Genomic DNA, 12224 nt, shown 5'->3' on the forward strand with positions numbered 1-12224 from the left:
AATCTGTGACATTTATGCCAATTATTTATTTCTTTATTGTCACTTGATTTTTTATATCGACCATTTATCAAATTTATCAAATTTTAACCAATTATTTAAAAAATAAATCAATTTTAATTTGTTAAAAAAAATGTGTAAATAATACATAGTTGATCACATAGTATTTCACATTGGATATTTGATATATTTTATAAAATTCTATATCAATTTTTGATATATAATATATTTATTATTTTATTCTATATTCTGATCTATAATAGTTTAAAACGAAAATAAAATATACGATAAAGAATTGTACGTAAAAACTAAGTATATTCAAGAGATTGAATTTTTGAAATTAACTGTATATCTAATCTTTATGAAATTATGAGAGGTACATAATTCAAGTTTATTTAAATAAAATATTAAAAGTTCTTCAGTTAAAAAAAAATAAATAAATAAAAATTCAACGATCATGATAAGATTACTTTGTAACACGCTAATTGATATACAGTTTTATAAAAATTTAATAATGGTAACTCGTAAAAGTACCGTTAAAGCCAATTTTAACGGAGATTGACCTGTTCAGTCGGTTAGTATCCTACCTGGATGTTTGTCGAACTATTTCACGGAAAGCAACCAAGATAAATCGAATGCAAATTTTTCCTGATCGTTATCCTCGTATTATTTTTTATTGAGGGTTAAAGTTACCATTGTAAAGTTACCATTGTAAAGAAATTTTCGAAATTTATATTGTCCTTTGTACATTATCTTTTCACAAATATTTAACTTCGAAGAATATTTAAAGAACAAAGAAACGATTTCTCAAGATATTTGATAAATAGGAATGATTAAATTTTAACTACATATTAAGTAGCGAAAAATAAAAATTGCACAATTCTTTGCAATGGATGGATAAAAATACTTTGAAAAATAGAAAATCTTGTGAAACATATGTTCGCGAATAACAGCGAAGATTATTCACTTCATTTTTGAGTAAAAATTAATTAAAAAAATAAAAAATAAAGCACTTTTAGAAGTTGTTTTAATTATATATATGTTAATAGACATGCAGAGAATTATAAATATATTAATTGTAATATTATTTTCTTAATATCTGTCTCAATTATTTTTGATTTCAATTATTTTTAAGTATATAAATAAAAGAGAGGAACAACAATCTTCGAAGTCTCAAATATGTAATCTTTCTATAATTTCCAAAAATTTAAATTGTAATAAAATAGTTTAATTCTCGTGACAAACATATTCAAAATGATATAGAATTGTATTTAGTCGAGTAAAATGTCACACAAATTAAATTGACTTTCTTCTGCGATAACAGATAAAGTTTCGATAAGGAACGTCGATCAAAGAATCTTAAAACACGTGAAATATACGAAGAGATTTTTAAAATTTCATATCATTCGCAGAGGCTTAAATAATAATTATTCAAAAAATGAAAAATAATAACAACTTGATCCTTTTGAGATTAATGAAGTTATTTGAATAATCTTTAAATAAACGATCAATTATTTTTTTTCAATATATTTCATATCGAGAAAATTTAATTTAATATCGTATCACGTTGGAAATTATTAATAAAAATAAATTATTAACATTTTTAATACGAAAATTAATTAATACGTAGAAAAATTTCCAACAATTTCATCATTATATTGTTAAATCTTTAACGACGCGGTCTTCAGTTTGTTTAGTCAAACAATTTTTTCCAGTAATTACGTTTCCCTGAAATATTCAAACGATTTCATATTATTTTTCCATGAAACGAAATTACAAGGAAATAAAAACTGATAACACGATGCGAGAATTTTATGAAAAAAAATTCTTCCTATTTTTGATTTTTGCACAACGTAATCTAGTGTATTCAGTGATAACCAGAAAGACATAGAAACTCAAAGAAGAAACAGATCTATTTTCTCGTCTCTCCCTTCTCGTCTACTTTTTCTTTTCTTTTTCTGTCTGTCGAGTTGTCACAGAAATAGCAAACTATATGCGAAATACAAGCATTGGGACACTTGAAATGTGAACCGAGCTGATTTTATATTAAAACTTATAATATTTATAAATTTTTCAATTTTCTGGAATGGATAAAAAAATAAAACAATAGATAATTTTATAATATTTTATAATATTCACAAATGAACATGATTTCAAAAAACGTTTATCAATTAATGCATGAAAAAATTAATTCATACATATAATGTAATACGTTTCAAAAATATATTTCTCTCTTTTAAGTTAAAATATCTTATCCGTTATTTTATTATTTTTCGAGATATGTGGATATATTTGAAGTTCGACAGATTTTTCATTCTTTTATGCCAATTTAGAAATATATATTCATATATATTTGTCATATATATTTTGTACTTGTAGGCTAATTTTTTTTTTTTTTTGTTTTTGTAAACAAAAAATCAATGATAAAATTCATTTCAAATGTTTCGAATTGTTAAGATCGGGACATTTTAATTAAGGAGAGACAGTACAGAGCTTTCCATTGTATCAGTTATCAAGCGATAAAGATAGAAATCGATTTGATTGCCGATTATTCCAATTACGATCACCTGGCGCAAAATTTGTTGACATTGATGAGGAATACGTATACGTATACCTTTGTGTAAGAGGAAACGTGTTCATGCTGTGGATTTTTACACGATCTCTCGTGTCGCGAAATGAAATCACGTTCTCACGAATGAAGAAGCCCCGAGAAAGCAATCGTCGTTGCCGCGTGGCGTTGAAACAAGATCTGTCGGTGAGCGCATCGTGCGTGAATCGTGATAACGTTTCTTATCGGTATCTTGCGAAAAATGAGATCAAGACATGAACTTCGCCTCTTGCTTCAAGTCGCATTTTTTTTTTCTTTCAACGTTTTTAATCAAAGAGAATCGGAAAAATCTGTCTTATCATTAAAGTTTACGATTTGTTTAAATTTATAATTAAAAAAAATCTTTTTTAAATTCTTAAATAATTTTAATTTTTTCTAGCGTAAAAACTAAATGAATAAACAACATTCACAAGCAAAATTTATAAAGAGTTTAATAGCATAATTGTTTCTGACGATAGATAATAGCATAATTGTTTATGACGATAAGATATATTTTTATAAGATAAAACTTTCCAACTTTTTTAAAAAGAATTTTAAATAAATATTTTCGAATTAAAAAAATTTATTTTATTTGTAATTTTTTCGAGATACAAAAATAATGTTTTTTCATTAAAAAAAAAACTTTTTAAAATTCTAATAGAGCAATAATTTGAAAAGCTCTAAATCTAAATCCAATATTCTATATTTTAAAAACGTTAGAATATCATTATAAAATGATTATACTTAGACACAAGTGTTAAAATATAAATATGGAATTTTAAATCACGAGTTTGTTATTTCTGCATAGTTTCTTTTTATTCGATTAAAAATGGTTTGGAGAAGTCGTGTCACAGTAAAGATTGTATTATCCACACGTTTTCAAGCGATTCCCGCTGTTATTCGTCAATATAATACAACTGGATTATAATACGTCATCAAGGAATTTGATCTCTATAAATAATTGTCGTGGAGTTAATTATCACCATGACCGTTTAAATCATTCTCACAGCTGAAAATCATGCGTAAAAATGTATGTTTTGATAAATATTTTGATGAAATTCATAACTCTATCAGAGAATAAAAATGTAATAAATCTCTTATTAAACAATTGCATGATTTTATGCTTTATATTTCGACGTGTAATAATATATATACATATATTAATATTTCATAAACAAGCAATTATGCATTTTTTTGAAAGAGATACAAAAATAAGAAGATAAAAAATGTAGATAAATAATATAAATAAAAGATTCTTAATTCAAAATAAAAAAAAAAGTTATATGAATCAATAAATAAAATTTAATCACGTTTGAATTTTAAAAAAATGTTTAAAGATTTTGAAAAATCCTTTATAAACTAAACAAAGAAAAGTAACGTAAAATTTCATCATTCAAATAAATATAAAAAATTTTAAGCTCTATGTATTAACTTTAAAATGCCGAAAATTTCAAATTAATTCTAAAATTAAAAACTTGATCGTCATAACTTATTCATCAATGGATTCTTATAATTTATAAATATATATATAATTTATTAATTAAAAATAATAATTTGTTGAAGGAACAATCTATCCGCGCCACGTATCACAAAAAGAAATTTACATCAAGACATTATCGCTTTTTGTTAGCGTAATTCTAAGAATAAATTTCCTAAGAGGAAAAGTGTTTTCATCTTTTTGCATTCTGCATGCCGATAACCGCGTGCTCTATCAATGAGCAGCAATCCATGAATGAAAGAAATGATCGATAAGTACGGGTAACGGGGTAAAGAGAATGAGTTCGTAGTATTATCGTACGTATTTATCGTACGAAAATACTATTGTTTTAAAAGAAAAAAATATTAAACATTTTGAAACAAGAACACAAATTTGAATATCTATTTGAATCTATTTGAAATTTGAATTTTGGAGACTGGATGATTAAGTTGAATAATTTAATTTCTTATTTTTACAAAAATAGTTATAAAAAAATTCAATTTTTATTTAAAAAGTTTATTAAGAATGATATAAATAAAAAAACGTAAAAAATAAATTGAAAATTTGAAAATACTCAATAACTTCAATCAATGATAATCATCTTTAATAAGAACAACGTGGAAATCCCTAAATATATACTTGTATTTCCTCTTCTTTTCTCTTTTCTTTTCATTTTTTTTCTCCGTTTTTTCTCTTATTCTTTCCGCTTTATTCCTCTAGGGACTGAGAGATGTCCTCAGAAGGGTGTCGTGAAACAAGTGTCTTCGAAACTGGTAAGGGCGCTGTCCGAGAAAGGATTAGCCTTGCTTGTCAACCATGGTATTCCAGAATGCAAGGTACGTATTTTCATTCATATTTTCGCATAATTTTTAATCGTTTCTTCTATAATTATCTATAATATTATTACAATTATATTTATAGATACAGATATATTACAATTAATATAATATATTATATTTAAAAATTAAACATTGTTTCTAAATTATTTTAAATTTTTGTATCTAAATTACAATTAAATTTGAAATAAAGATCTTGAATCAATATTCAGATATTCAAGTTACTCGCTATTGCAAAGTACTTACACAAGTAATTGAGTTCCGAAAGTTTACTCGACTCACGTCTCAAGCACTTGATTCATTTTAAGTAAGAAAAGTGCTCGACTCAAATTTCGGATACTTGATTCATTTCGATAACCAGACCTCTATAGCCATATATCTAGCTAGAATATCAACTGTTTAATTCTATAAAATAAATTTCGTCCCACTATTTTATATTCAACCATTCAGTTCGATATTAATTTAAGTTTTAAAAAAGTATTTAACTTAATAAATTCTAGGAATTTTATCATAAATAATTCATCATTATCATAATAATTTTATTAATACGTTAATATTATATTATAATATAATTGGAATATACAAATTCGTCCATTAATAATTTAAATCGATTCAATTAATAATAAATAATAAAATTATTGTTATTAATAATAATTTTATTAAATAAATAAATAATTGTGTGGTATGTGTACTTATCAATTATTAATTATTTTATTAAATTTATTAAATAAAATTTTGATAGTCATACAAATTCTTTTTTCGTACTTTCGATCGCATTACACGCTCGATGAGATTTTACCTTGTAACGAAACTCATGTCCTCGGTTAACTTACAAAATTACTCTCATAGAATAAAAGAAGTCAAGGTGAAGTACTTACAACCATTATTGAAGAAAAAGTGTATAAAACTTGCAAAAATTTCAAAGAAAAGAGAAAAGATGAAATTAAAAAATAATTTTCTATCATTCGTTAAATTATATACAGAATGATTAAAAAATCATAAATTACTTATAATTTATTTATAATAATTAATAATAATTAATTGTTCATATTTTTAAAAAAATCATTTGCAGATATTTATATTTTGAACTTTTTCAAAAATATTTAATTCTTTTTCCTTTCTCTACATTTTTACAGTTCTTTATTTTAAAATAAATTTTTAGAAATTTTTAGAAATTGAATAATTTTATGAAATTTTTCAATTTTATAACCAATAAGAGCAATTTAATATCATCAAATCAAGCAATAAAACTGCATATAACTCTATATGTTAACAAACAATCATAAAAAGAGTCCATCTTTGCCAAATGAAGAAGATTTATATGATATTATTTTCTAAAATTAAAATATTTTCATTTGATAAACTTCATAATGAAAAAAAAGATTATTATGATCTTAAATAGTTTTGCAACTTTCGGTTCAACCTGTATTAATGAAGATTTCGCAATGTTTTCGTCATGACAAATTTTTAAGAATTATAAAACAGACGATAAAACAATAAGTGGATCTTATAACGTGATAACTTTGCTAGTTGACGAGACTTCTTATCCTCAAGAAAAATTATCGTGATCGGTATATTATATTTTTACGAGATAATTTATTCGAAAAAAAATAATGCATATGATCTATTACAAATAGGTTCATATATTTATCCTTTATCTCTATGTCTAGATTTAATTTATTTAATTCATTTGATGCATGCATTTTACTTTCCCTATTATTGATTAATTTAAAAAGAACAAATATCTGGAATGATTTGTGAATGAATTTTTTTTTTAAGTTTTCTATTTTTATTTTTATTTTGTTTCTATTTTTATTTAAATCAATTTCAAATAGTTATCATTCCTTAATAAATTATTTATAATTTATTTTTTACTTTTTTTTTATTAATTATCTTTTTTAACACACATATGATGCACATCCATTAAAATAACAATATTTGAAATAGAATCATTAGAATTCAATAGATATAGTTTTCTAAAAGAAACAAAAAGAAATCAAACTAATAATATAATTCCATTCAATATATATTAAAAATTACTGTATTTTTTTTATCAATTCTTATCAAATAAAATATTGAATAAAAAAAATATGTATTATTTTTTATAATTTTGATGTATAAAATTTAAAATATTGTATATTGTATCGTAATAATTTTATTAAAAAAATATTACTATTCTTGGATTTTTCTATGCAATCTTCTTTCAACTTTTATAACAAAATGTCATTTTTTATCTTATATTTTTCATATATTTTCCTTTATCATTTGAATATATATTATGAATATCTTCCACAGTCAATAAGATGATATGTATATTTTACGATTCCGCAATTCAGCTGGTTGTGATAACAAAAATAGCACGCATCACTGTGATGAAAAATTCGACGTCATCATTTTTATCGATATCTCAAGGATTACCTGGCAAGGTTTCTGATATAAAAATTTTAATTACATAATGCTTGATGAAATATAATTGTAATATATAATTATTTCTATGTTTTAGTTTATGTTTAATCACTAATCAATTAAATTTTTTAATAAAATCTACAGTTATTATGTATTTTTATAGATGAAGGCAGCGTATAGAGCTTTCGATGCATTCTGTGAACTTTCAGAAGATGTTCGAACTAAATATGAGCGTAATCCTATGGGCAATTACGGATACGTGAAGCCAGGACCGTCAAAGTAAGATTTTTACAATTATTAAAAATATTAATTGATTTTGAATCGATTTTATTAAATAATATTATTTAAAATTATTGTTTTTTTTTTTTACCGATCTTTATTATAGATATACTGATGAAAAAGAAGCTCGACATGTTTTTAATGTGATTGGATGCGAAGGAACTCTTCCGGATGAAGAAGTGCCTGGTTTCAGATTAGCAGTCAACGAACTCGCTCGAGATTTTAAACAACTGTCTGCTATGCTTTTAACTGTAATATCATTTTTTAAATTGTTATTAATTTTAATTTTTTAATCTATATATAATATATATAGATTAATATATATAATATATATAGATAATATATATAATATATATATAAATAATATTTTCAAATACTAACTTATAAGATTAATATTTTATATTATTCTTTATTAATTTCAATGAAAAGCAATAAAATATTTATATTCGATCTTTTTATCAAAGTATTTAACTAAAAATGAATTTTTCATTTATTTGGATAAAGAATTTTTCATTTATTTGGATAAAGCTTTTTAATTCAAAAATTTTTAAGAAAAAGAATTTTTATGAAATTAATCAAATTTATTTGATTATTATTTAGTATCATTAAATTATACAATATTACATATTAAATTATGCAACATTTAAAACAGTTTTAAATATACTTCTTTTTTTTTCTTTATTAATATTTATTCGAAATTGATAACAATTCGAAATTCTTTATAGATTATTTAACAAAAACGAATTTCTTTAACTGTAAGTAACCTTATAAACCAATCTGTCCAATAAACAAACTAACATGATTGGTTTCTTCGGTTGCTTTACAGCCATTAGGTACTATAAAATAAAAATAGGGGCCAATGTATGTGATCTATACCTTATAGGCTCTGGCCGTGGGCCTAGAGCAATCCCCCGATTTCCTGCTCTCGAAGCATTCGCGCATGCTGGAATCTGGAAACGAATCAACTCTTCGACTTCTTTACTACCCTCCTCTTGGTGCACCGGCACCAGGATTGGCTCGTTGTGGCGCTCATTGTGATTATGGAACTTTCACTTTATTAGCGCAGGTAAAAAAATTTATAAAATTTAATAATAAAATGAATATAATTATGATTATATTTAGCATAAACTATATCCTTTTCAAAATATTTCCATCTTCAGATATTAGCAAATTACGTTTCTAAAAGATAATTTCATAATTAAAAAAAATCTAAGACAAATTTTTACGAAATTCATATTTAGAGAATATAACTTATATAGATATTTTTGCTTAAATTTAACTTATATATATTTTTTATTTAAATTTTTTTAATTGATTAAAATATATATTATAATATAATAAAAATAACTTTTATAAAATTAAAAATAATTTTTAATAATCTAATTATTTTTAGGATTGCGAAGGTGGTCTAGAAATACAATCTCCATATGGAGAACGATGGGGAAGAGTTGGTCATCTTCCAGGCGCTATTTTGGTGAAAACTGGCGATATATTAGCAAATTGGACAAACAATCAATTACAAGCATTAAGACACAGAGTTGTTGTACCAGAACACTGTGGTCGAGGTCGTCATTCCATTGCATTTTTTGTGCATCCAGATACTAACACTCCTATTGAGCCTTTAGATACAAAAATTATAAAAACTAATCAAGAACCAGCTCCGTGTCGTTTACAGAAAAAAAAACGAGGTGTTTTGACTGCATACCATCATATTCAACGTCGTCTTCGAGAAACTTATGCTTCTTAACATTGTTCATAATTATATATTCTTATTTTTAGATAAGATATTTTAGAAAAATTACTATTGAAATTTGTGCTGAAATTTAAAATTTTGAAATGTTTAAAATAACATGATTTTATGTATTTAAAACATTATAAAACATTATAAGTTTCCTTTTAAAATTAATTTACGAATAATTGACTATAAATAATGTGACAACTCATAATAAAATTTGCCTATATCTGTTTCAAAAAAAGAACAAAAGTTTGATTCAAAAAATGATGAAGTATGAAAACTAAAATATCGCATCACAAAACAATAATAAAGAAATTTGTACTTACATTTTGTAAAAATGCATTTTATACAAGTAATTTAATTTCTCATTAATAAAGTAGAAGACAATCTAATATTTTGTAATTATTTATTTTATATTGTCCATATATAAATACAACAATACTAAATTAAAATCCAGGATCCCATTCAATTTTTTCTTTCTGTTTTTTTATATTGATACAAATGATAGTATCTCCAGGTTGGAATGATATCATTGGATCTTCAAATCTAAGACCACATTCATAATTTGTTTCTATCGATGACACTTCTTCCTTTAAATATCTCATTGATACTAATTTTCCTATAGTTTTCAAATATTATGATTATTAATTCTTTAATAATATATTAATAAAAATAAATATTATTAATAATATATTAATAAAATATTAATAAAAATATACAAAATATATAGTTTTTATTCAATATTAATTCAATAAAAAATAAAATGAAATGAAAAATAAAGAATAATAAATAACAATATAATTTTTATTTTCAAACTAATAACAATAATAATTAACATATTAATTTTTTAATTTTCTGTTATTACCTGAATAAATATTTTCATTTCCCCTTATTACATGATATAATCCAGATTTTAAAAGAATACCTTTAATGCAATGACAACCTGCAACATTTACTTTTTTGTTTTTATCTTTTATAATAAAAGTTTGCAATACTTTTGCTTCTCCTATATTTGAAAAGAATGAGAAATTATTATTATTATTTATAATTTATATGTTATATTTATATTATTATTATTATGTTATTACCTAATATCTCTTCAACATCAACTTCAGGCAAAATATTATAAATTTCTTCTTTAATATTATCAATAAGTTTATATACAATATTATAAAATCGAAGAGATATGTCTCTTTTGTTAGCCTCATCTTTTATCTGTTTAGTTGCATTTACATTAAATCCATAAATAATTGCTAAAAATATAAATAATAATTTCTGTATTTATAATAATAATGATATGTATTTAGGATATTCTTTTAAAATGTTACCTTTAAATGTATCGGCTAATTCTATATCCGATTGCGTAATAGATCCTATACCATAATGAACAATGTTTAAGTGGCATACTGTATCATATGTATATGTATCAAAAATATCTAGTAATGCTTCAACACTTCCTGCCATATCACCTTTTACAATAATATTAATTGCAGGAGTAAAATTTTCAATTTTATGTTTTTTCTTTTCTTCGGTTACCTTTTCTCTCACCTTTTTCATTATTTCTCTATCTTTTCCAAATAATCTTTTTATTTTTAATATCTTCTTATACTCCTATAATTATAAAAATATATAAATTTTATTTTCATAAATTATTTTTATAAAATATAAATTTACCATGAGATGTTTTTCTAATTTTTGATCGGCAGCTGCTTTATGTTTCTTAGCTAAAATTTCAGCACGTTGTTTTTGTCTAAATTTTATAACTTCCTGTAGTATTTTATCATTTTCTACTTCTAATATTTCATCTCCAACATCAGGTAATTCTTTCCATCCTATAATTTGTACTGCTTCTGATGGTTTAGCTTCTAAGATAGGATTACCGGAATCATTAAACATACCTCTTACTTTTGCAGATGCTATTCCAGATACTATTTTTAAAAAAGAAACAATTAATGAAAATTAATTTAATCAATTTAATTTTATAAAAATTAATACAATACATTTTACCTAATAAACATCCTTTTCTTAAAGTACCACGTTGGATTAAAGCTGTCACTAATTTTCCTCGTCCAATATGATTACTACATTCAATAATAACACCTTCCACTAAACCTTCAAGATCTCCTTTTAAATTCATTAATTCAGCTTGTATAATTATAGCTTCTGTTAATTCTCGTAAATTAATTCCTTTTAAAGCAGATATTTTAACACATTGTATTTCACCACCAAGTTCTTCAATTACAATCCCATGTTTTGCTAGTTCATGTTGGACTTTAATCTAAAAGAATAAAAAAAATTATAGATTTATGTTTCTTAATTTTTTATCTTTAATTTAAAATATATGAAGCTTTAAAACATTACAATGTCAATGTTAGGTTTATCGATTTTATTAATAGCCACAATAATTGGAACCTTGGCATCTTTTGCCATTTCTATGCTTTGCAAAGTTTGTTCTTTAACACCATCATCAGCTGCTACAACTAATACTATAATATCTGTTATATGCGCGCCTCTATGTCGCATAGAAATGAAAGCAGCATGTCCAGGCGTATCTAAAAATGTTACTCGTTCTCCAGATTCCAATGTTACTAAAATTCAAATATCAATAATTTAAATATAATTTTATTAAAAATATAAAAATATATTTTTATGTTAATTCCTACTTTTTTTTATATAATTTAATATATTTTATTACTATTTATTACTTCAATTATTTTAAAATTTTAAAATTTAATTGAATTAAAATTTAATTTTGTAATAATAGAACAGGATATGATTCTTTATAAAAAAAAAAGAAAATAAATAATAGAAAGAAATATATTTTTTTTAATAAGGTTTAATTTAATATTATTATTTTTAACATTTGATTTTGAAAATATATAAAGAATTTGTACATTTAATTCTAAA

General features: G+C 23.2%; 2 protein-coding genes across 2 annotated transcripts in view; one reads left to right on the top strand and one right to left on the bottom strand.

Annotated features, from left to right (window-relative positions):
- Positions 1 to 9709, top strand: part of LOC102679020 (UPF0676 protein C1494.01) — a 22136-nt gene extending 12427 nt beyond the window's left edge. Inside the window, exons 3-7 of the mRNA XM_006616442.2 lie at positions 4782 to 4897; positions 7467 to 7582; positions 7689 to 7833; positions 8466 to 8648; positions 8976 to 9709. Of these exons, the coding sequence (XP_006616505.1) occupies positions 4782 to 4897; positions 7467 to 7582; positions 7689 to 7833; positions 8466 to 8648; positions 8976 to 9329 (914 nt within the window). The 3' untranslated portion in view covers positions 9330 to 9709. The remainder of the gene's footprint in view (positions 1 to 4781; positions 4898 to 7466; positions 7583 to 7688; positions 7834 to 8465; positions 8649 to 8975) is intronic.
- Positions 9710 to 9711: 2 nt separating this feature from the next.
- The window catches only part of LOC102678901 (translation initiation factor IF-2, mitochondrial), a 4810-nt gene continuing 2297 nt past the window's right edge, over positions 9712 to 12224 (bottom strand). Inside the window, exons 5-11 of the mRNA XM_006616441.2 lie at positions 11679 to 11905; positions 11325 to 11595; positions 10992 to 11245; positions 10646 to 10928; positions 10406 to 10570; positions 10183 to 10323; positions 9712 to 9936 (exon numbers count right to left, since the gene is read on the bottom strand). Of these exons, the coding sequence (XP_006616504.1) occupies positions 9764 to 9936; positions 10183 to 10323; positions 10406 to 10570; positions 10646 to 10928; positions 10992 to 11245; positions 11325 to 11595; positions 11679 to 11905 (1514 nt within the window). The 3' untranslated portion in view covers positions 9712 to 9763. The remainder of the gene's footprint in view (positions 9937 to 10182; positions 10324 to 10405; positions 10571 to 10645; positions 10929 to 10991; positions 11246 to 11324; positions 11596 to 11678; positions 11906 to 12224) is intronic.

This window comes from Apis dorsata, unplaced genomic scaffold, assembly GCF_000469605.1.
Source record: "Apis dorsata unplaced genomic scaffold, Apis dorsata 1.3 scaffold_265, whole genome shotgun sequence".
Lineage (NCBI taxonomy): Eukaryota > Metazoa > Arthropoda > Insecta > Hymenoptera > Apidae > Apis > Apis dorsata.